Source organism: Rhipicephalus sanguineus, chromosome 1 (assembly GCF_013339695.2).
Source record: "Rhipicephalus sanguineus isolate Rsan-2018 chromosome 1, BIME_Rsan_1.4, whole genome shotgun sequence".
In the NCBI taxonomy this organism is placed as follows: domain Eukaryota; kingdom Metazoa; phylum Arthropoda; class Arachnida; order Ixodida; family Ixodidae; genus Rhipicephalus; species Rhipicephalus sanguineus.
This window is the reverse complement of record NC_051176.1, coordinates 261343884-261368611: the sequence shown is the minus strand read 5'-3', so window position 1 is coordinate 261368611 and position 24728 is coordinate 261343884. Positions and strand designations below refer to the sequence as shown.

The 24728-nt window shown below is 44.9% G+C and overlaps 1 protein-coding gene across 7 annotated transcripts in view; it reads right to left on the bottom strand.

Annotated features, from left to right (window-relative positions):
* LOC119378843 (obscurin) overlaps positions 1-24728 on the bottom strand; it is a 177822-nt gene that overhangs the window by 42806 nt on the left and 110288 nt on the right. For 6 of the 7 annotated variants that reach the window (XM_037647871.2, XM_037647874.2, XM_037647875.2 and 3 more), the window contains 27 exons: positions 23827-23932; positions 23416-23588; positions 22365-22470; positions 22065-22237; positions 21391-21511; positions 21052-21224; positions 20825-20933; positions 19681-19856; positions 19148-19256; positions 18355-18527; positions 18089-18200; positions 16899-17068; positions 16632-16767; positions 16282-16451; positions 16069-16195; positions 14559-14728; positions 12534-12666; positions 12202-12371; positions 11375-11510; positions 10357-10526; positions 10063-10201; positions 8715-8884; positions 7841-7976; positions 3365-3534; positions 3151-3286; positions 2288-2457; positions 647-779 (listed from right to left, as the gene is read on the bottom strand). In XM_037647871.2, coding sequence (XP_037503799.1) covers positions 647-779; positions 2288-2457; positions 3151-3286; positions 3365-3534; positions 7841-7976; positions 8715-8884; positions 10063-10201; positions 10357-10526; positions 11375-11510; positions 12202-12371; positions 12534-12666; positions 14559-14728; positions 16069-16195; positions 16282-16451; positions 16632-16767; positions 16899-17068; positions 18089-18200; positions 18355-18527; positions 19148-19256; positions 19681-19856; positions 20825-20933; positions 21052-21224; positions 21391-21511; positions 22065-22237; positions 22365-22470; positions 23416-23588; positions 23827-23932 — 3967 coding nt within the window. The remainder of the gene's footprint in view (positions 1-646; positions 780-2287; positions 2458-3150; positions 3287-3364; positions 3535-7840; positions 7977-8714; positions 8885-10062; positions 10202-10356; positions 10527-11374; positions 11511-12201; positions 12372-12533; positions 12667-14558; positions 14729-16068; positions 16196-16281; positions 16452-16631; positions 16768-16898; positions 17069-18088; positions 18201-18354; positions 18528-19147; positions 19257-19680; positions 19857-20824; positions 20934-21051; positions 21225-21390; positions 21512-22064; positions 22238-22364; positions 22471-23415; positions 23589-23826; positions 23933-24728) is intronic. The other variant, XM_049411572.1, reaches the window with a different exon arrangement.

Sequence of the window (24728 nt, the reverse complement as noted above, 5' to 3'; positions counted from 1 at the left end):
ATCGACATTTTCAGCGTTGTTCTTTGTTTTGTTCTTGCTTCCAGTTTTTTTGTAACCGGGGTCTATTTTTGATGTTATACGTAGCCGAACATTCGGATGCCTAGTTTTTTTAGGATCTCGTTATATAATAAACAACAATGGTAAAGTAACTGTTCTAAACTCTTTGTACAGTGTGTCGCCTTTTTTTCTGAAGTATTTGAAAAGGTACACTTTTGTGGAACTTAGGTAAGCGAGCCTTCAGTAGCAAATTTCACTTGTTTCAGAGGGCCTGCTTGTTTAAGGGAGGTTGACATAACCGACAATGTTCTTACCCAGCATGTACCATTTCCTTTCTTCCTTACTGCAAAACAGACAACCGGGCATATTCATTGCAACTAGCCTTTAGGTGCCTTTATCTGCCTTGTATTTGTTTCTACTACTAAACACAGTGCACGTTTGACATGGAGCTGCCTGTTGCTAGATATTTTAGAACCTTTGATGTAGTATACTCGCTCCTCACTGCACTTTAGTGCGCCGATTATCGAAAAAAGATTCAAGATATCTCGCCAGTGCAAAGCCTTTTTTTCTCTTTTACAAGTGACGGCTCAGCGTATGGAAGCTAATTACCGATCGTCATGCTCAAAGCAACAAAACCACGCATACTCACCATTCTGCTGTGAATGGACTGTCGCTCTTCACTTTACCCACAAGATGCAGTGGCTGTCCTTCCAGAAGATCAGCGTTCTTGAGCTCAATAACGAATTCAGGCTTGTCGCCGGGAACACGTGCTTCAGGCTTGGCTGTGAAGCATTAAGAGATGCCAGTGTTGTAATGACAACATTAAAAAAACGATATATATATATATATATATATATATATATATATATATATATATATATATATATATATATATATATATATATATATATATATATATATATATATATATATATATAAATACAGGAGGAAACCTGGGCTCCTGGTCCCGTTGAACGAAAAAAAAAAACAAGGTCCCGTCATATAACACCAAACTCATCGCCAAACGTGATCATTAAAAGTAGCAATGAGCAGGAGACGAGGGTCGTTCGCTGAAAAAGGGCTAAAAAGCTTCTCACACCGTTTATCGGCCACTGCTGCTCACTGATTACGGGGCCATTGTGCTGCGGTCTCGGATTCTACTACCAACTGTGGGAACCACATTTCGATGGAGGAGAAAGGCAAGAACGCTCGCGTACTGTGCTTAGCAGTTGGCGACAAGAAGAGAGCGCTTTATTTAGTCTTGCTTATCTCTCGTGTTTTATTTATTTATTGCAGGTTGTTGAAGTTATTATTATGAAGCGAAGAACACATGTCGCAAGCCTTTTTTAACCTCTTGAATGAATAATAGACTGGGTTGTTAACTAGCAGTCTAATTAATGTATTGACAGCTTGCACGTGACGTCATGGACGCACAACGTGGCTCCAACATGGCGGCTTTAGGTGACGTCAGGGCAGTATAATCACTCGGCGATCAACCTGCTTCAGTGTGATAACGACGTCGCTGTAACGTTATTTGGCCTCTGTGCATGAATAACGAAGGAACCAGCATGCAATGTACTGATAACACTGTGTAACAATGTACTGATAACACAGCGCCTGTGTTGTGTCCTTTCATACGTCCTCGTTCTCGTAGCGCTGTGCAAATATGTCGATTACAAATCACCAACTAGCCCATGCTGCCGTTCTCTCAAACACTAACGTGACATCACAAAGTTCGCGTCCCACCATGCTGCTGCTCCAACATGGCTGTTTCAGTGACGTAAATGGAAGCTATCTATACAGCATAAAAGGGGAGCTACTGCCACTGCTCTGCGGGATCATAACTGCGCAGAACTTGCCTTTTACATCTGGGCATAAGACCGTTTAGCCAGCGGTTATCTTTAATGTACAGCATGGATTTTAAGCAGGGATTGACGTCATTCGTTTTGGCTTAACACACATAACGTTTCGATGTGTTTAGCTAGCGTAGGTTTTACAGTGCGTCAAGGTTGGCTTAGGCTAACCGTATACAGCGACCTAAGCAGCACATCTATCCACCTTCACCTTTCGGTAATGTAAGGTAAACAGTTATTCAGCACAGGTTTCACCTCCATAGTTTACCGAAGTGCTTTTTGTTTACCACTTTAGCGTAGCAGGAAATTCTGGAGAAATGCTGTTTATTCTAGCTCATTACTACAGTGAACGCTTACTTTTCTCTGGGCTGGCAGTGAATGCGCGTAAAGTTTCTTTGAGAAGAATGTTATAAACGTGTGGCAAAAATGAAGCGTACTTTTCACGTCGGCATCTGACGCAGCTTCTCCAGCATCATTGGCAGCCACCACGGTATAGTGACCAGCGTCTTCTGGTTTGACCTCGTCTATAACAAGGGCCAGTGTGCCATCAGGCTTCTCCTCGGTCCTGATGCGGTCGCTCGGACGAATTGGCCTGCCATCCTTCAGCCTGTAGAGACATCGTTGTTGTCATGCAGTGTGACACAACAGTTATATTCAATGAGTACGGGGGTTTAACTCGTCACTCCGTGTTTAATATAAGGGGCATTTGTATTTAAGAGCCGGAGTTACTACGACCAGCTGCCGTAGGGCCTCAAGATACGCATACATTGAATTCGACGCCACACAAAAGAAATTGATGCGCTGGAACTGGCCACAACAGAGGTGCCGGCCAATTGCGAGGGTCGACATATCACCAAGGTGATGAGCCGATGACAAATAGCGTTCATGAGCAAAAATATACTGTGAATTCGGTTCCGGACTCTTATCCGCATGGCCTGCGTTAGATGTCGCTGTGATAACGAGGTTGCCAGCACGAGAAATACTACAAGATCTCCGGAATGCATAAATTGCGCCACCTTCACTGAAACCGAACTTTGGCACGCACAGGTGTTTTCGCGAACGTCAAATACCCATCGTCACATTTAGATGTGCTTTCAGGCTTTCTTTGAGCATAAAGGGCACCGTTTAACTCAGTTATTTTCTCAAAATGGTGAGTGAAACTGCAGCCCTTTCCCGGTGATTCCGTGGCTCCTGTGCATCGAGAACAGATTTTTCGTTTGATGGAGTGTTTTCGCGACTGATCCAAATAACTAGATATGGTATACTTGGTTTATAACGGCTTTATGAAGGTAAAACTCACCACTTTATGCTCGTTGGGTTGCTGTCCGGTTCAAGCTTCGCCTCGAGCCTCGCTGGTTTGCCATCTGCCAGTGTCGTCGGCTGCAGCTCCTTTTCGAATGCAGGCTTTCGCTGCTTGCGGTACTTTTCGGGCTCGGCTGCGTCAGTGACGTAGAATGTAGAGTTGCAAAGTTGAACTCTAGGACTAATCGTTTGAAAAGAGCGAAGACGCTCACTTTTTATTTTTGCCTCCGATTCTGCTTCACCCGCGTCGTTGGCGGCGACTACAGCGTACTTTCCGGCGTCCTCAGGCTGCACATCATCTATCAGCAGTGCCAGCGTGCCATCAGGCCTTTCTTCCATCTTGATTCTGTCGCTCGGTCGAAGCGTACGGCCGTCTTTTAGCCTGAAAAATAAAATGCGATTTAGTAGTCTGCTGTTGTGGCGCACGTGTTTGGTATTGCGTTGTAAATTCACAACCCAGCGAAAATGTTTGTCATATAACAATTAAAAAATTGGCCGCCATCCCGCCATGCGAACGTGAATGTCCAGCGAAGCTGTATCAAACACCACACATGCTGATGGGAAGAGGGGGGGGGGGGGAGGGGTATGTTTTATTATTACTTCAGAGTAATAGTAGTGATAATCGCTTTGTGGTCGCTGGGGTAGACCGTGATTGGTTCCGCGACCATTTTCAGCAAGGTGCATTTGTTTCTCTCGTCGAGCATTGCGTTCACGCTATTCTTCTGGTGTCTTTAATTTCCGTGGTCTACCCATGGCAGTCTTAGAGTGAACTGAATGAGTTGCTATACGGGTCTCCCTTTTATATATGAAAGCGGGAAACACACGCGAGGAGGAGGAAGGGCCGTTTGACGTCATTCGAAGCCCTCGTGTGAAGTGCAAACCAGCTGCAACCTAATCTTTACCGGGAACGCGTGGGAGGGTGTTCCCATTGTTTACAGGCGCCTTATCATTCATCATGCGGTTTTTATGCTTGTTTCGTGGTTTTCTTTATTGAAACGAATACTGAGCTCTATGCTGTATGCCTGATGGCAAAGAAAAATAGGCTGTTTGCCTTCAATTTTTAAAGGGCCCCTAAGCTACCCAGAGGTCGAAATTTAGTTGCGGCGTTGCAGTCGTGCACGAGTCTACAGCGATTGCTAGCGGAGTTACACGTGTTTGCCCGTTTGGCTCTTTCCTTCGCTACGTTGCGTTCGTCGGCTCGACTGTCCACCTCTCCGAATGCCTTCCCCAGCGTCCGAGGTGAAAACGCAAGGAGCGCGCGCATCTGCTAGCTGAGGAGCACGCGAGCGTCTGTGGTGAGTAGTGGGATTTGCCCAATTTCTGTGGAACATACGCTCTATAGGAGTTTTGTGCTGACGCCACGATATTTTCAGAACAACGAGAGGTATACAGCTTCGCTGTAAAAAAATGAAGTTGAAGAGAGACATTCACACTTTTAGAGAAGATACAGCCAAACCCGACTGCATCGAACTCGGGTACATCGAATTATCCTTTACATCGAACTATTTTCGAAAAGGATAATGTTTTAGCGTTAATGTATAGGAGAAGTGACGGTTGCATCGCACAAAAATAGCCGGAACACCTCATATATCGAGCATGGGGCAGTGCGACACGCCCCAAGAAGTTGGCTTTATCTTACGGAAGGGGACTTTCTCGCATGCATTAGGAGGGCGCCGCGCAGCGCGAGTAGAAACTATCGCTTGCCATCGCGTGCTTTCTCCTATGATTCCTTGTCGCGGCAGTCGTACGGGGTCGCCGTTCTCTGAGCTCTCTTTGTTAACGCAATGATTGCCGTAAAACGGAAGAACCTGGCTGTTCGCAAAGCTGGGGACAATCCACACAGTCGAACATAGAGAAAAGGAGTGTCGCGGCTGCACGAAGCATCCCAAGAAGCACGTTAACTGTGATATCGAAAAACAACGCCGACATTATGGCCAAGGCTGAATAGAGGCTTCCGGCGCCCGACGAGCACGCACAGCTGCGTATGAATGGTTTGAGTCGCTGTTTACATCGATACCGTATTTTCTCGCCTACAACCCTTGCCTGCATATAACGTCCCGCATCGCCAACTACAAACGGCGAAAAAATAAAAAAAGTAAAAAAAAAGGAATCCCCGCGTATTGCTGTAGGTCGCCTTCGTTGAATTATTGTTAAGCAGTGCCGCGAAGCCAACTTGCACACCGAAATTCGTATCGAAAATACGGTAACAAATTTAAAGGGCCCCTAAACCACACAGAGGTCGAAATTTAGTTGTTGTGTTATAGTTGTGCACGACTCTAAAACGAACACGCAGCCGCAAGAATTTTTCGAAACGGTGCCGTTATAAGAGATTTGCTCGCGTTCGATGATACAAAAGACGCCCTCTCTCGTTTCTCTTTACTTCGCTCGTCGGCTCGTCTCTCCTCCTGACCGAGTGTTCCTCCTCACCGTGCGAGGGTAAAAGAAGCAAGCTCGCGTACCTGCGAGCGGACAAACAGGTGTTGTAGGTGAGGAGTTTACGTCACGGCGAAAGTTGAGGGGATGAAGAATGCCGAAAGGCACGGAGAAGAGGAGGGATTTTTTCCTTGGAATTTGTGGGGCGCCCGCGGCTAGCAGCGCTGCCGCGTTTGGTAATGTTGATTGTGTCGGCATTCTGAACTCGATGCACGCGTTTACTTGAAACGTTAAAAACTTATCGGAGGTGGTTTAGGGGCCATTTAGTAGTTTGATATCGAACTATACGATATATCGAATGAATTCCCGTTTTTCAGCATGTTCAGTATATGCGGGTTCGACTGTGCTAGAGCAATGGAGTAGCTATAACGGATAAGCACGGAGATAGCTGCTTTCTGGAGAAGTGAAATATTGACAAGAAGTGAACTGGCATTCAGAGCGCTGTTACAGAGTCCAAGTAGTGGTTTCAGTCGCTTGGCGTTGAAGTCATAAACGCAAAAATGTAAAAAAAAAAGAACACACTGGAAAGCGACGTCTAGCCTTATCTTGCGTTTTTACGCCCTGTAAACCAATCAAGCAGAACGGGTTAATACTTCTCAAAATTAATATTTTGTGTTTGTGTAAGAAAGGATCTAGGAGGCCTCCCACAACTATTTCATAAAACATATTGTTTGTTATCTCTAGGACAACCCAAGCTAACTATAGTTTTGTATGTCGGGAGTGACATATTTTGCAAACCGCACATTTGGTTAATAATATGACTAAGAACGTGATGAACAGAAGAACGAAGATAAGCGACATTTGTGCTATGAACTTGAGATTTATTCCGAAATATGCTTTAACGTGTGCATCTTATTTGCACAGGTACAGTAATTACGTCGCATGTGATGCGGTTAGCTTATAGTTGCACGCGACACTGTTCTCGTTAGATGTACTTTTTTTTAACACGAAAGTGTTTTATGCCGGGGTCCACCACGGCTCCACTGATGTATTTCCGTCACGGATATGACGTTGTAAAATATAAGGACTAACAGTGGGCAAAGAAAAAAACCAGAAGAAAATGTTCCGTCACCGGGAATCGAACTTACGATCCCTCGCTCCGCAGCGCGCAGCGCGAAACGATTCGGCCACGGATGGCACGCGCTACGCAATGCTAACGGCGAGCTATTTATGTCCAACATTTGCCGGTGGCTGTACTCAGAGATCTGTGTTACGGCGTGTTTTTGTTATCACTAGCGAGATGGCGCGAAGGGCTCGAAGATCGCGCTTGAAAGGTCGTCGCCGTTGCGACGAGCGCCCGCGTATACAGGGCGTGGTCGCTTGTGCGTGCGCTTATCTCGTGATCGCGGTGGTTTGTTACGTCTCGCGTTGAGAGCACGAAGGTCACTTGGCTCACTGCAGCGGCCGCTTTTGCGAAAGAAGTGCGGTGCTCACGCAGAATTAAGTTACAAATATGGCAGTTCGCTGTCATCCTGTGTATGTTCGTTGCGTGCGTCCTTTCTGCTTGAGCAGCGCGTTGCAGTTTCGAGCTGCTTGCCGTTCTTCGCGTGACATTACAATTTGTTGCTGTCGCATTCATTCCTTCGCCTTTGGGGCGAAAGAATGCGCAATAAACGCTAAACTACGTCTGTGAAGACACGTTTCACTTTCGTGTTATACCGATTCCTATGACAGAGGGATCAGCCATGTTTTTTTTTTCTTTTCTCCGGGGACAATTATTTAAGTCCATTCGGTTGTTTTTAATTCGTTACCTTGCAGGCAAATGCATAGTATGATATTTCTACGTATACTAAACCGTTCTCGGAATAAATGTCTTAAAATAATGGTTTATATTGTTGTATTGCTCATCCTAGGCTTCGCCATGGTGTCATAGTTTTGCTACGTTTACGCTCCTTATACATTCCGGCGTATATTCATCCTATTGTTTCGCAGGGGGTACGGATGGCACTGCTCTGTACCCTCTATCAATTTCTATTCTACGGCTTTATCGCTTCACCCTGAACACTTTTCTGTAGCGCGCCAGAGTGGTGCGTTTAGAAGTCGCGTTGGCGTCATCTACTGTAGGCCGCTGGTTCGGGGCTTTATCATGTTGTTTCCAGACGGCCTCACAAGTGAGCGAAGCTGTGAACACGTGGCGTGCGCGTTTACCGAGATAGACTGGGTACATTACTCTGATACGGAAAAGCATGTAACGTGTTGGTTCACACATTTTAGTGTGAGTGCCATGACAGAATGCCTCGAAATCGTACGCTTACCATTTTATGCTAGTTGGATTGCTGTCAGGCTCCAGTTTGGCTTCGAGCCTAGCAGGCTTTCCTTCCGGAAGGGTCGCCGGCTCAAGCTCCTTTTCAAAGGCTGGTTTCCGTTGCTTGCGGTATTTTTCTGGCTCAGCTGGTAGGGAATAAGAAACACGACGTCGTGACTTAAAGGGCGCGTAGATATATTGCAAAGTGTGTAGGAAATGGCGATGAGTGTGTCAGAGAGAAAAGTGCGAAAAAAATTAGAGAAATAATTCGTCTTATTGAACCATAATGCCATTTTAGGGGCTAATGTTAGTCAGTTATCAATAATTGGACTTGTACAACATGCATTGGCGCTCGTGTTTATGCTTTTCCGGATTTATTTGTCGATTGAGTCCCTGCATGTTTTGCTTCAGTATTAGGGCGCGATCAGTTGTAAGGGAGGTGCACGTGACGTGATTATCAATGATTTCCAGCACTTTCTCACATGGGCGCTTTCATATATTGAGTTGACATCAGTTATAACGAGAACCACGCCTTATGGACGCGTGAGTAAGTGTTATCGTGTTGAGAGAGAGAGATAAAAGCGAAGGAAAGGCAGGGAGGTTAACCAGGTTGTACCCGGTTTGCTACCCTACAAGGGGGGAGGGGGAAGGGGAGAAAAAAGAATAGAGATAGCGAGAAGGAAAGAGGGAACAAGTAATACGCGCACACACATCAGTGTTCACCGCATACACACAGACAGTCACAACGGAGAAATATTTGACATCGGTTCCTCTGCGAATTGTTAAAAAAGGCTTGAAATCGCAGTGAACCAATGCAAAAGCTTTTTGCATAGAGGACGCTGCCATCAGGGAAAAAATACCAGGAAAACTAAGATCATACTCACTCTTGACATCAGCCTCGGATTCCGCTTTTCCGGCGTCGTTTTCAGCGACCACGGAATAATTTCCGGCGTCTTCCGGTCGGACATCATCTATCACAAGGGCCAATGTGCCGTCAGGCTTCTCCTCCGGCTTCACCCGGCTGCTTGGGCGGATGGGCTTGCCGTCTTTGAGCCTGACGTAGGCAGTGAAAAATGAGCGCTCTTGTACAAACTCTTTCAGCAGTTAAAAAATGAGGTATTTGCGCCCAATAGCCCCGAATGCACAGGCAGTGATTGTAACGTTGTACTACAATTCGTTTACCAAAGACTGCATGTAATTACGCAGTTGCATGCTCCATCATCTAGCGGGATGTTCAATCACCATTACTTTTAACACACTTCAGAATACTGACAAAAGTAAAAGTAAATGAATGATGCACTTTAAGGTAAAACTTATAATCGGTCTTTTTTAAAGCATATACCACAGTTCAAAAAATATGTTGTGCGCTTTGACGTGTAAGGCACGCATTCTTTCTGACTCGTTATAAACAACACGTAGTTTTTCTTGATGGCAGTCACATAACATTTTAAGTTCATTCTTTCTGCAGGTGCATGTCATCTACCTTTTGAGGTGATAGCAATATGATCAATCCCTCACCAATGGTTATTTCAATGATCAATTTTTAGTCGTCGTCTCTTATGTTTATTGTGTTCTCTATTGTTAGCGTACATCCTTTCAAATTCGTTCCTGTAGTGTATTCACTATACATTGTATATGCCTATTAGTCATTTTTAAAGAACTAATCATTGCAAGTCATGCTTTTTAACGCAATAGCGTTAGCTCGTTTCGCAGAAATTCTGGTGTCAGCGGCGTCGTGTTTGGTTGTGTGCGAAAAAGCAGCGTTGGCCGTGTGAGAAAATTCGAGGTAGATGCAACTAAAGATGGGAGCCGGAGGGCGTTTGCACTTTGGCTTTCCTTGCGGCACAGTTTAGGCCTCCACCGAGAAGCAAAGGCAGGCTAGCGATTGGGAAGGCATTAGTGTGTGCATGTGCGTGCGCGCGCGCGTGTGCGTGTGTGCGTGCGTGCATGAGTGCGGATATCGCTATCGCGCTCAACTCTTAAAGGCGAAGCTTACGGGACCCCCAATTTCCCGTTTTCTTTTACTGTAGCGTGCTCTTTCGATCGTATCGGTCTCTGATATATGCTCTGCAACTGGGCATCGTATAAAATGTGTTTTCTTTATGCGATATTTATCAGTTTTACTTTATCTGATCTTGTCGTAATGAGTTCATTTGCAGAGAGGACGTTTATAAACATCGATGACCTCAATTTGTCTCACCAGTATAAATTGTTACGTAAGATGTCACGTACCACTTAACACTTGTGGGATTGCTGCCCGGAGCAAGCTTTGCCTCAAGCCTGGCAGGTTTTCCTTCAGTCAGAGTTGTAGGTTTGAGCTCCTTCTCAAAGGCGGGCTTCTGCTGTTTGGCGCCGGGCTTTTCTGGCTTTGCTGCGCAAGGAGAAACATATTCCGCCAAAGCGTACCATTTACACAACTGTGAGGCGGTAGAGATAATAACAGCCACTCAGAGGAATATAAAGCAAAACGAAATATTAAATTTCTCTCAGTAAGCACACTAGCGCGAAAACGACTGTTCTGCTTACTTGTTACATCTGCTTCCGAAGAAGTCTCCCCGTCGGGGTTCTTGGCAACCACGGAATATCGGCCAGCGTCTTCAGGCTTCACGTCATCGATGTGAAGGCGGACGGTTCCGTCGGGCTTTTGTTCAGGCCTCACCCTGTCACTCGGCCGTATGGGCCTGCCATCCTTGAGCCTGTCATTAGCGAAATGGCAAAGTGAAAATAGCGAAATCGTCAAGCGAAAGTCTAATTGTGCTTTACAGGCACCGAAATAAAAACGAATACATCGTGATCATCTCCGCAGGAACATGAGCAAGCAGTGATTAATTTGGTATTTTATGAAAAAAAAAGGAGGAAAAGACTGCGGAATCGTTAGCAAACTGTGTCTGATCACAAGTCTAATTGTAGCAAAGAGAAGTAGGCAAGGGAAAGCATAGGGGACATTAATTGTCGTCTTTAACTGTGGTGCAGTAATTGTTACGTAAATTGAAGTTAAATGAAGTGGATGAAAAAGCACCCTTTCCGTCGGTGGGATCTGAACCCACAGCCTTCGGATTACGCTAACACTCCTAGGGATTGTGGGATTGCTGCCCGGAGCAAGCTTTGCCTCAAGCCTGGCAGGTTTGGTCGTTGGTCACCATTGGATGCGTGGTTGGTCACCAAGATTCGTTGGTCACCATTGGATACCCAACGATGTGGACGGGGAAGCGCTTTCCGTCGTAGCTCAATTGGTAGAGCATCGGATGCATCATTCGAAGGTTGTGGGTTCTGATCCCATCAACAGAAAGGCTGATTTTTCATCCACTTTATTTCTCTTCAGTTAACGTAATAATTACCACACTACAGTTAAAGATGACGATTAATGTACCCCGTGCTTTCCCTGGTCTTATCGTGTGTTTTGGATTCATTTGGTTGTGTCTTAACAAAGAAACGGGCCCCTCGAAAATGTTATCCTCCTTCCTTTTACAACAGAGAGAAGACTGAGCTTGCCTGTAAACAGCAGCATGATTAATGAAGACGTCAATAGGTCTCAAGAACTTACCATTGGATATCTAGCGGCTTGTCTCCGGGAGCCAGTTTTGCTTCCAGCTTTCCTGGCTTTCCTTCGACCAGCTCGGTAGGTTCAAGACCTTTCTCAAAGACAGGCTTTCGATCTTTCGCTGCCTTCGGCGGCACGGCTGAGTAGCATTGAAAAAAAGGACATGTAGCTTAAGTAATTTCCGGAATGTGCTCCTCGTTGCACGCATTGTATGTGTGTTAAAATAGATCTCGAAATGTTGAGCACTGGAAACATGTAGCAACAGCTAATGGAATATTTAAAACAAATTTAGTGAGTGCTACTATTTCGCAAACAAGGTAGGAGATAGTTGAACAATGTAAATAAGAGAACGTAAACACACAAGTGTCCCTTAAATTGATGCGCTGTTTGCGAAATTTGTAACGATTTCGCTGTCACCACGAACAAAAGCTTTACGCTTAGTTACTGTGGGCGTGGTAAATCGAGACCATCTGTAAACAAAAACTAGACGTAAAACGTTTGTATTAACAAAATCTAGCTGCAGCCTTATCTGGGGTATTTCCTTGACTCCATAATATCGGTTCAGATAGCGGCAATACATAACTGCTGTGCTGCTGAAGCTCAGCGTGGTTATATTCTGGGCAAGACCTGGTTGTCGCGACTAGCTCGTTTGTTACGAGCTGAATGCCGCTGATCAAAACCTTTATTTCGTTTGCCACGACACAAGATTCATAACCTTGCATTCGAAGGCAAAAAATGGGTAGCTTAAGTGTTATACTACAATCGCTGGGTGAGTATTAAATAACGCTGGTTGTTTTCAAATAAGTGAGTAGGCAAAGAACATTCATTACTGTCAACGTCCGCTTCCGATGGCGTCTTCCCGGCGTCGTTTGAAGCGACAACAGCGTAATGACCCGCGTCTTGTGGCTTGACATTGTCAATAGTGAGCGCCAAGGTGCCATCCGGTTTTTGCTCTGCTCGTACGCGGTCATCTAATTTGACCGGTTTTCCATCCTTAAGCCTGAAAATTGATAGACAAAAGGAGGAGAGTGTAGTGAAGCAATTACAATAAAGATGCGTTGGTCACCAAATACATATATGTCACTTTGTTTTTTTAGAGGAAGTTGCAATCAATGCACCGCATGATGCTTTAATGTTCGATTAAAGTTTGTCGTGTGCTTACCATTCAACCTTCAGTGGCACGGCGTCGGGTGCCACTTTGGCCTCGAGCCGAGCCGGTTTGCCTTCAGGCAACGCAGCAGGCTGCAGTTCCTTTTCGAAGCGTGGTTTCTTCGGCTCTGCGCTCTTCGGTTCCGCTGTAAAGCAGTAAATAACGAAGTTCTCTTAAGTGTCACAGGTTGCAGTTGCCAGCGCACCATATCATCAGAGTTATCGCTGTACGAATCAGCAATACAGATCTCCGTTATTATGCCTTTCAGTTTTTCTGCACCACATTCTATCATGCGCTTTAAGAGTGGAAACATGCGGCCACGTGGAAAAAAGCCCCTTTCCGTACCAGTAACGACCTGCTGCCACTGCAGCAAAAATTGAAAGCAAGGATAGAAAGCTTTACTGTTCTGCTAGATGCTCGTGTTCATTGTCCCCTAGTCTCCTCATTGGGCCCCCAAGAATGAATCCGGCAAAACTTCGCTGTCACCAGGGGCGTAGCCAGAAATTTTTTTCGGGGGGGGGGGGGGGGGGGGGTCAACCATACTTTATGTATGTTCGTGCGTGCGTTTGTATGTGCGCGTGCATATATAGGCAAGCAATCGTCCAGGATCGTCCAGGACATTATGCAGCCTGCAGCGAAGCAGTGTTTACTGGAGAACTCGGATCCTCCGTGTCTGCAGTGTCCGAGTCCATGGTGTCGCACGTAATGGGTGAAACAACTTCGCACGAAATTTGGAAACATAACTTGCCTGTTATGAAGTGACGCCCGCACACACGTACGTCGTTCAATGTCTTAAGGTCCTTCATGTTTATGCGCGCATAAGCCATGTGCTCCGCTTCTCGCACAGCTATTTCGTGCGGTCGCAGGGGTTTGTGGTCACCTTTGGCAAATAGTACGTCCCCGCGCCTGGTCCTTTTTTTGTCTGATTTACACATGTTCTCGTGCGGCAATCAGATATCGCACAAATCGCCATTGCGACGTACGGCGTTGACGGGAAGAGCCGCACAGCTTAACTCGGTGTCGTCTATCTGCTCGGTGATGGCGGCGCATGCCGAGATCGTATCCCAGAGTTCCGCGGTGTGACTTAGTTGCAAGTTATGTATAGGAACGCTTCCGCAAATCGGCTGTCTTCCTGACCTACCAGCTTTAATTAGACTGTTGGCTATAAATGACTTAAAAACAGGCGCACTGTTAAATGAACTGTCCGCCACGAAGTGCTCACGTATACCTTCGTAGACCTCGGATGCATTCCCCATACGACGCCCAGCGCCCTGCATAGAATACCTACCTCAAGCTCAGCACCCGACCTCTGTAGATCTAAGTGACTAACTGTGGTGTCAATATGCACTATAGGATGAAGCGACGCCCTTCGTTTTCTCTCCTCTCCTACTTTGTATCCCCTATTCCCTTGCGCCAATGTAGGGCAGCAAGACGGGCGCGCGTCTTGTTCACATCTCTGCCTTTTCCTTGTATATCTCTCTTGGTATGAAAATGGTGTCGCCGATAAAATAATTATATGCACAACTCCTCCGTGTAGGGTAGCAAATCTGTTAAAACATGGTTAACCTCCCTGCCTTTCCTTTTCTTGTCCCTCTCTCTTCGTTTGCTTTCAATTTTGGCCACGGCAAGTCGTTATTGTGCCATGCAGAAACAACTGCCACGCACTCGCTTGTCGTCTTAAAAAACCTTAAAGCTTATAGCGGCCACCGTGGTGGCTTGTTGTTGAGCACGAAATTGCTGGCTCTGGTTCGATTGCCGGTCGTGGCAACCGTATTCCGGTACCAAAAAAATGCAAAAATTACGGCTGCTAGTAGGCAAGCTTGTCAGCTTGTACATGGCAATATTGTATGACGTCATATTCTCTGGGATAGCGCGCTAGTCTGAACACATCATTAGAATGCCATGTACAGAGCCGCCAGCGTTACGCTAACCGATTCTTGCGTATTGGCATTCAATCCCCGCTAAGTGTGATTTTATGATTCGTTTTGTTTTATATTAGCCTTTGCTAATATCGTCGTTTTGCATGTTTTAACTCACTTTTGACATCCGCCTCAGATGACGTTGAGCCTTTGTCGTTTGTAGCTTTAACCGCGTAATGACCAGCATCATCGGGTATGACTTCGTCCAGTTCCAAGGCCACAGTTCCGTCGGGTTCTTCTACCAACTTCACGTGGTCTGTTGGCTTCACTGGCTCACCATCTTTTGTCCTGTTTAGACAAGAAGCGCAGTAATTTCAGCAATAACATTATATGTTATAACTTATATGTTAAAACTTAGCAATTCTTTGTACGAAGTGGCTCAGTGGTGTTCAGACTGGCAAATGGTGTTAAATGCAGAAAAGACGGTCTACATGAACATTACAAACAAGAAATCAACACTTACCTTTCCTTACAGTATCAACGGTACCCCACTACGAAACGTTTCACAGTACAAATATCTGGGTGTAACGGTAAGCAGTGACCTAAGCTGGAATGCGCATGTGCAGCAAATTTCTAAAAAAGCAATGAATAAATTGTTCTTCCTCAAACGATCGCTTGCCGGATCTACCTTTGAAACACGTTTTCTTGCCTACACCAGTCTCATCCGGCCGACATTGGAATACGCCAGTATTGCGTGGTTTCCGCATACTAAACACAACATCGCTGCGCTTGAGCGGGTACAAAGGAAAGCTGTCCGCTTTATTTTCAATCGTTACAGGCGTAGTGATTCCCCAACAGAACTTCTTCGGCTGGCTGGCCTCGCTACTTTGTTTAACCGAGCGAAAGTGCACAGATTGAAATTCCTGTATTTGTTGTTACAAAATAGTTTTAAGATCAACCCCAGGTCATTTGTTACATATAGCTCTGCGAGAAAAACGCGACACAAACACAGATTCACGTTAGAAGAATTTCGTCCTACTAACAATGTGTTTCGCTTCTCTTTTTTTCCACGAGCTGTAAGAGACTGGAATGCCTTAGATGAATTTATTGTTACTCAGCCTACGCTTGAATTATTCTCTGAACTCGTGGATGAAGCTGTTTGACGCGGACACATGTCACTCTGTTTATTATTGTTGTTTTATTGTTATTGCTGTGGTATGCTTGATGTAATTGCTTACTGTGTGTAAATTTAGAGTGTGCATTTTTGTTTTTGTTTATACGTGTAAATGTCTATTTCTTACAGAGCGCATAATTTGCTGTTCGCATTACTTCTGTACATTCATGTATGAATTAACTCCCACCCCTGTAATAATCCCTTTGAGGGATTGGCAGTATTTGAAAATAAAAATAAAAAATAAATAAAAATAAATATCAAAATGTATTTGCTTTAAATCAGAATACGTTACAGCTACGTGACCAGCGTATCAGTACATTAATTAAACATGTATAAAAATGCGGCTGCGGGATGCGTTTTATACGCTAAAGAGTTCTTTGTGTATACTAGCTCTCCTCAGCATGTAACGTTGGTACCACATCGTTGCTACTTTAATGCAGCATGGAAGTTTTCGCTAGGACCTTCGCATTTTTTCCCTAGCAGCTAAACGTTATGAGCAAACTGTATCCTTTACCATTCTACAGGGGCTGCGGCCGCGGCAGGCATCTTCGCTTCCAGTCGTCCGGGCTCCCCTTCTGTGAGAGTGGTTGGCTTGAGACCCTCTTCGAATACTGGCTTTCCTTCCAAGTCTGATGGCTTGGCTGCACCAGAAACATTCGCGGGTAACTAATGGTTCAGTGCAATATTATCTTAGGTATAAAAGATATAGAAGAGAAGCGAAACACACTTTTGACATCGGCATCGCTTGCAGCTTTGCCCTCGTCGTTTTCAGCCTGCACACTGTAATGACCAGCGTCGCTTGGTGTGACTTTGTCAATGTCCAGAGCAATGGTCCCGTCAGGTTTCTCCACCATCTTAATGTGATCGGATGGCTTGACCGGCTCGCCGTCTTTCAACCTGCGATTATGAAAAGTTAAGTCGCAAGCTGAAGGTATAAAACACCCAAATAAACAGTTCAGATAGGGTGCTGTATTGGTTGGCAGTACGCGACAGCGAGCGTGTTGCTTCCAATCCTCGCAAAATGACCGTTCAGTTAAACTTACGACGAGTAGAACAGAACTTGATGAGAAAGCTTACCACTGTACATCCGAAGGGGCGCTGCCTTTGGCAAGCTTCGCCTCCAAATGGCCAGGTGCACCTTCAGTCAGCGTGGCGTCCTTGAGACCCTCCGAGAAAGCAGGAGACTTCACGCTGTCGTCACCTTTCGGCTTGGCTGCAGGAAATACGCCACACGGGGCGAAATCAGTACGCGTGAAAACTGGTAAACGTGCGTACATAGCAGAAATGAGTAGAGACGGGATGTTAAATTTTAAGGATGTAGCTCTTAAGACTGATTTTACTTACTTTCCACGTCGGATTCAGAGGCTGCTTTTCCTTTGTCGTTATTTGCCACGACGGTATAATGACCGGCGTCAGCAGGGCTGACTTCATCGACTTCTAGGGCCACGGTGCCATCTGGCTCTTGTGTCAGCTTTATGTGATCTGTGGGGACGACTGGCTCGCCATCTTTCAACCTGGCGTGATAACAAGAACGTGTAAGTTCTTCGGGAACGTTAAAGAAATACGAAAAAAGAACACCTTAAAGAAAGTTGGCATGAGTAAGGAAATGTCGCAAGTCCTGGTACAACAATTCATACGTGTTCATGGGTTTCATGCTGTGACTGAAGTGCTTTATCTGTGTGGACGCTGTAATTGCGCAGTGAAGCTAGTTGTCACTTAAATGTAGACTCCAGCGTTAAAAAATGTGTCGTAAATCCCAGCCACACATTCTTGCAGCTACAATGCAGCCGTAGGCATCTTTTTTTTTGTGTGTTGCAATGAAATTTTAACTGTGCATTCGCACAAAAGGAGGACACGAGAATCTAAAGCATAAGTATAAGAAATGATTCGGGTAACCCCAATATTTAGACTACTGCGGGCTTGAAATTAAGGGATGAGATAAACTCATGGCGAAGCAAAGAAACATTTCTTACTTTTGCATTTCCTTAAGAATGACGATCACGAATGCAGTAACGAAGTTTTAGAAGGGCAACTGAGATGGTTTGGTTACGTGGTTGAAATATATGATCGCTAAATTGATCCATGAAGAGAATTTTAGAACAGAGGGGACACGATAATGAAAGGTGAAGAACGACATACACACTAACGCTACCAACAATGCCTTGAAGTAAATAATAAACTAACAAAATATAAAAGTGGACTCGTAGCCCCCTTTTGAACCATGTGTAACATTCATTTTCCAAGAAAACACATAGATGACGTGCTAACGCACTTATCACACTAGACAAACAGAATAGCTTGATATAGTTAACCTTGCAGACGATTTGTAGCTCTGTTGGGAATAATTCCTGCTTTGTTTATATTCCTTTTCAATTTGTGGGGTTTGTTACAGCCAGCGCTGTGACACTGCTTTGTCTAGTATTTCACTTTCCTGTTGAGTCAGCTGAGTTTTTCGGGGCATGTTATACAGCCAAGCTTTCCTAAGTGCATGCTTTATGGTACCTGGGGCTTCGCTACGAACTCGAAGCACTTACCATTGCACTTCCGGTTCGGGATGTCCCGGAACTTTGGCCTCCAATTTAAGTGGTTCTCCATCTTCCACTCGGACCTTAGACGGCAAGCTCTTTGCAACGGTAGGAGCACTTTCTAGAAAAGCAAAAGAAGATTTTGTTATTAGTGGTCTGAACAAATTACCTTCTTGGTGCCTCTGCGTCGTCGGAGAAACAATGAAAAGCTCGCAGCCTACATGCGTGACAGGCCAGATTAAGTAGAACATGAACCATAAGGTCAATACAAGTACCTTTCAACGTGAGGTTAGCCTTTGATAAAGCTTGTCCAGCAGTATTCTTGGCTTTGCACACCACCTCGCCGATCTCGTGAGATGTTACGCACTTTATCTTCAGGGTGTACGAATCTCCTTGCTGAGTAATTATAGTCTCTTCTGACTCGTTCAATATGGTTCCGTTCAGTAGCCTGTGAAGTACAAACCAAACGTCTCAGCCAAGAGAAATAGCATCGGTGATTGACAAGAATCAAAGAGGAAAGGAACCACAGCTCTGTACGAGTGCGACAAGCACGGGTGCAGAACTGAAGCTGCTAGCCGTTCACTAAAACTAAAGGTAAGGGTTTTGCTTAGAATAGATAACATATGCTTACATGAGTAATTTTTGCTTACTAATTCAACCCTGAGAGATGCCTACTTTGAAGCGTCAAGCATGTGCCCAACCATGTGCCCGAAACCTCCCAAGTTACTGAGTCGCAAGGATCTGGTTTCTTTCTAGGAGGTCCAATTTTTCAATAGCAATACACATTACTTTGTTTGCTCATCGCAGCAATATATCTCGCCAGGCCTCATTTTCGACAACCAAATGGGCGAAAAACGTGCAGCAGACCATAAAATTGGTTTCTTTGACGTCATAGTGCACTTTCTGTGACGCCATAGTACAGCCTGTTGTGTCGTAGGTCACATAACGGTTTTGATATACTCGTCGCATTGTCTCCTTGTCGTCCCTGCGTTGTCTATTGTTCTAAGCAAAATTTAGGAGCACTGATATCGTATCCCAAACTGTATGCGTATTTTCGGCGATGCTTACCAGGTTGCTGATGGTGTTGGGTTTCCTTTAATTCTCGCGTGGAATACTGCCTCCTCGTTGATAATAACCTGGACGTCTTCAAGCTCCTTGATGAACACCGGTGGCTCGCCTGGGTAAAGTCAACACTACGGTGAATAGTTACCCACAATGCAGCATTAGCATTACTGCAACGTTGGAAACATTGCATTAAGCGTAAAGTAGCAGCCATGTTCCAGATTTGCGCTAGTGTCGCTCATTGAAAATAATGTGACAGCATTTATGTGACCATTCATGCACAGTAATGTGGCAGCCATACTAGAACGAGAGAGGCAATGAACCGAAATGTATGCGTTGGTCATACGTAAATAAGCACAATGTGATACATGCTTTCATATAATGTTTTTGTTGAACTTTCTAATCACGTTCGGGAGAACTCACTCGCAGATTTCGTGTAAAAATGGCTGTATGATAACATGCTCATAAAGCACACCATGTTTCGAGTAATGAACAGCCAAATGAGTGAGGCTGATGTAAGAAGTGGTGTCTACACGCACCTTTAAGTGTCAGCATAGCATCGGCTTCAGTCTCTCCCGCACTGTTCGATGCTTTGCAAGTGTACTGGCCAAAATCATCGTCGACATCTTGAATGACAAGGCTGTACGACTCGCTTTCCACGTCCGAGGAAATCGTGATTCTGCGCGATGGCGAGAGCTCTTTGCCGTCCTTCTTCCTAAAATAACCAAGACACATTGACAGTCTGCATCTCCGATAGTGACATATTTTATTGTACAGTAGCTGCAGGCATGGCATAGCTTAACATTATGCGTCTAAGATCAAATGCCAAGATTGCCATTACATGCTCTCAGAAATACCAGGGAAGAATAAAGCATAAACGTATTTGGAGGGTGATATTTTATGGCGAATACCCCCCCCCCCTTTCCGAATTCCTCATGCGCCCGTATTTTGTCATGCTGAACTAGAACTACCGTGTTATGTAGATTATTATGTTCCCTTTTGTCATCACAATGTTGAAAAGCACACTGCCACATAAGCACCACAAGCATCTCCTACATCCAGGAAAACTTTCGCATCACATTCGCGGTTTCCAGTCAATTCCCTTCCGGACAGTGTCACGGGCCGTATATTATAGGGATCATTTCCGTTCAATTCTATTCAATTCTTATCATCCGTCCCGCTATGTGGACAATCTTAGCGACAGCGGTGGCTAGGCTTCGTGCGACCGGATAACGAAGAACAAAAAAAAAAAACACTACGGAAGGCCATAACCGAAGCTATCCAACAGCTCCAAGGCAGGTGCTTCAAAGAATGACTATTTGGCCCTGACACAACGCGGAAACACTTTGTAACTTCACTCGGTATGACGTACTCTTTCTAGGACAGCTGTGATAAAGCATTTTCATTTTGGTTGAAGAAATATACACAATCCCTCTTTACTAAAACGTCATTGTTAGTCAATATCAGCGCACCTATCAAATACTTTACCAACGCTTTAGGTCGAGTTCACGTGATATACAGTATGAAGGAAGTTTGGACAGGCAGGAGGAAAAGGAGGAGGAGGAAGAGACAGGGAGGTTAGCCAGTTCTTAGACAGGCTGGTTACCCTCCGCTGGGGAAAGTGGTTTGGGGGGGGGGGGGATAGAATAGAATAGAAAGGAGACGCTACAGAATAGAGCTTACCAAACAACGTCTGGTGCCGGAATTCCAGTAATAGTTGCCTGAAACTTGACGGTGGACCCTGTGCTAGCTTCTTGGTCTTTGAGTCCCTTTATTGCTGGAGCAACGGGTTCTGGGAGCAAAAAAAAATCACATAATGATTAGACGTCATTATGGTACAAAACAGATAGTTACTTTTTTATTATAAAACGAGGAAGTAAAAATAAAGAAATAAAGATAATACGACTCACCTTTCACAGTGAGCTGGGCCTTGTCGGTTGCCTCGCCCTTTTCGTTAACCGCCTTGCACGAATATTTGGCTTCATCCCGCATCGTTAGGTCTTTCAACGTAATAGTGTGGGTATCACCATCCTGTTTGATTTCTACTCGCCTGCTTTCAAGTAATTCTTCTCCATCTTTGTACCTAAGAAAAAGAAATACTAATATAATTTGTTCCCCTGTGTTTCATGCAATTGCGAACTTTTCGTTGCCTTTCTTTTGCATAGATGCTCTATGGTTTTACGAAGACAGAGAGAGAGAGAGAGAGAGAGAGAGAGGGAGAAACAGGAAGCAAGAATTTGGTAACTTGCCATGTGACCTTAGGCGTTGGCTTTCCTGCTACTCTGACCTCGAAGCGAACCTTGTCTCCGATTACCGCCACGGTGTCCGCCATTCGCCGAATGAACGTCGGGGCCTCAGCATCGTCCGGAACTACGTGCAAAGGGCGTAATATATGCCATCAGTAATGACTTGCCAAAGTGCTAAGGCCCATGATCATCAAGAGTACGACATCGCAAAGAAATGAAATTACTATGTTTTTAGACGCTGGCATTCGTGATAAAAAGGACTCAACTGCATCGTGTGTGTGTGTCTCGTACTTGTGATCCCGGGGAACATCACAATTAAAAGAAAAAGAAGGAAAGGCCACATTAATATTGCTCCGTCTCAACTAATGACAGCCTCCAGTTTCAGTCGAAATGGCTTATATTTCACCAGAGGACGGGAAAATACCTCTACGAATTGCTGTCAGCATATAATTGATGATCAAAAAGAATGAACAGAGGAAAAATAAAGCAGTGTATTTCGCGATTTTTCTGTTTTTTTTTGTTGTTGTCTGTGTGGGAACACTATCTGTGAATTTACGTTACGTTGCACTTTGGAGCGTTACACATTGAACTGTTATGATGCGCTTTGCATTTCTATGTGGTTCATATGCGTTGTATGAAGACATTCCTATGTGACTGAACCTCCGGATATCACATACGTTTGATAGTGAGTTCCGCTTGTTGCGATACCCGTCCAAGGTTGTTCTTTGCAGTGCACGTGTAGAAACACTCATCATCTTTCTTGGCGTCCTTAACAACGAGACGATGGGTGCCGTCGTGAGACGTGATGGTGAACTTCTCGCTTTCTTCTATGGTTTCACCATCTCGAGACCTGCAGTGGTTTGTGCATAAGTAAACAACTACTTTAAGTATGCATGAAACCAGAGGATCAAGACTTTAACGAATGGAAAAGAACATCTTTGAGTGTTTTAGTGATGTTTGATTGAAAACGTGATTACCAGGTGACTGTGGGTGTAGGATAGCCGGATACTTTTGCTTCAAACACACACTCTTCTCCCGAATAAACGCACTGATTTTCGGGCTTCTTTTCAAACTTCGGCTTGCCTGAAAAATTGAAAGAAAGGACAGGAAAGGTGAATTCATGCGATGAAAGCTTGTTTTCTGCAGGACGTTACTTAAAGGGAGCTTCGTTCCTGTAAATGAACGAAGCTTTCTCGTCTTTCGCTCTGACTTCTGTCATAGACACAGCGTTGATCTTGTGCGTTAATCCCACGAATCAATTACATCTAGCACTGTTCGTTCAAATCACCGCCGTTCTCTGCCATGCCAACGCTCCTTCTAAGTAGCTATGCGCCAATAAAAGGTTGCAGCTCACCCAACGCCATATTGGAACCTCTACGATAAAACATAACAGCTATACGGCAGGCGGTGAGGCAAATAGAGAAGGGAACATGCTGGAAATAGACGCCACCTACAGCCGCAGCGTCCACTCTACTGCTGTATACAAGCCGGTCGACGTAAAGCGCAGTTATTTATTGTGCTAGCTGTACAAAAATCTGGCAGTCTCGATCACATTATTGCACACACCTATACACCGCGTGCAGCGTCTGTGACCGCCTCTGGTCGCAGTGCATCGTCACTAAGAACAGCATGTGCGACTTTGGCTACAGAGGCAGCGTATCAAAGACGGCGTCCCAAAACGCTAGCTATCGCGAATGCGAGAACCCTTATCTTGCTGTTGTCTCATTGTGCGGTGGTACCCTACCATTGGTTTTTATCGCTGTCAAGTTTTAGGGAACGGCGGCCGAAAACCGTTAAGACGGTCAAAATAAGAGAGGTTTAGTTCTAACGGAATGCTAAACTCATCAATAGCAAGCACAATAATTTTCTATCGTGAGCTTTGTAGGGAACTTAAATCTACATTTTGTTCATTTATCAATTGTGAATTTCGGCAGTCCAATTTTTATAAGCGAAGGCTCGTTAAATTGAAAGAAAGTGAGTGATATTGCGGACCGGTTGAGTAAGTGATAACACTAATGACGCTCTTACTTTGAACGGTCAACTTTCCACGGGAGGACGCCGAGCCGTACTTGTTGGTAGCAACACATTCGTAGTTTCCAGCCAGCTGGAGCGTTAGTTCGTCGAACTCCACCTTGTAAGATTTTCCTTGAGGAATCTCCTTAATTGTGGCCTCCACGGTAATTTCTTCATCATCTTTTTTCCTAGAAGAAAAACAGTGAAGTAGTTTGCCGCAATCGGGCAACGCGCAGAGCAGCAACGAAATATGAAGGCATGTGCATGAGGGTGGGGGGTGGGGGGTCTTCATTTGTTTTCACAATTAAACATGCTAGTTTGTTGTATCATAACTGTTTCTTTAAAAAAAGAATGAGCAATACGCTAAGTACAGCGTATGCTTGCGCTGCTTTACAAAGCATTTGTGGAAAATGAAGATTAGCCTACCAGACAACTGTTGGAGTTGGAGATCCTGCAATCTTCACTGTGAAGAAAGCGGCGTCACCAACTTCTCCTTCTATATCCTTTAGACCTTCGATTATTTCTGGCTTGCCTGAAAAAAAATGCGTCCATTAATTTACATACTCAAGCAGGTTGATGGGGGACAACAGTATTATCGATGATTCGCGTACCTGATGTGAAATAGGCAGTTTGCTATGTAAGCGCTGATTCCGTGCACATAGGTTAAGTGATACCTTTACGAGTCACAAATAAGGTGGCAGCAAAAAATATGCTAATTGCGCGGAAATCAGATAGCTGGATGAAGAAGATGCATGCTTTTGCAGATTTTCCCAGCAATTTTTCGCTCGTATTCAGTGTCCTCGAGCTTTGACGTGTCTATTAATTCTCTCTCGCTCGGCGATTCGCTTTCGCCCTGCGTGTTGCAGTGGTCACAATGCATATCATAATTGTAAAGATGCCGAAAGGGTAGCATACGTCGCAGTGCTATTGGCGGCGAGATCGGGCAGAGTCGGCACCTAGCGGCGAGCTGACGAAACCCCGCGGTGTGGATGGCTCCTTGCGTTGTCTGCTAGCCACACCGTGTTCGCATGTGTGCGTACGTCATGCGCGTCCTCAGATTACAGCTTATTCCGTTTTGCTAGCACAGTATCAAATGCTTGTACGTATGGCTACACGATATAGATAAGCATTTCGCGTTACGAGACTTGTATGCACTCTAATAAGTGAGTATATGCCCGTGTCGGTATGGCGCTAGGTCTAACCATCGTACTGTCCATTCGCCAAAATCATTTCAATGTGGGTACCGCTTTCTCGTTCAAGCACGTCACATAATTCATTCGGCGTCGTCCTAAACGAAAAAAAAGTACTAAATGTCGAGGTGTGAATGT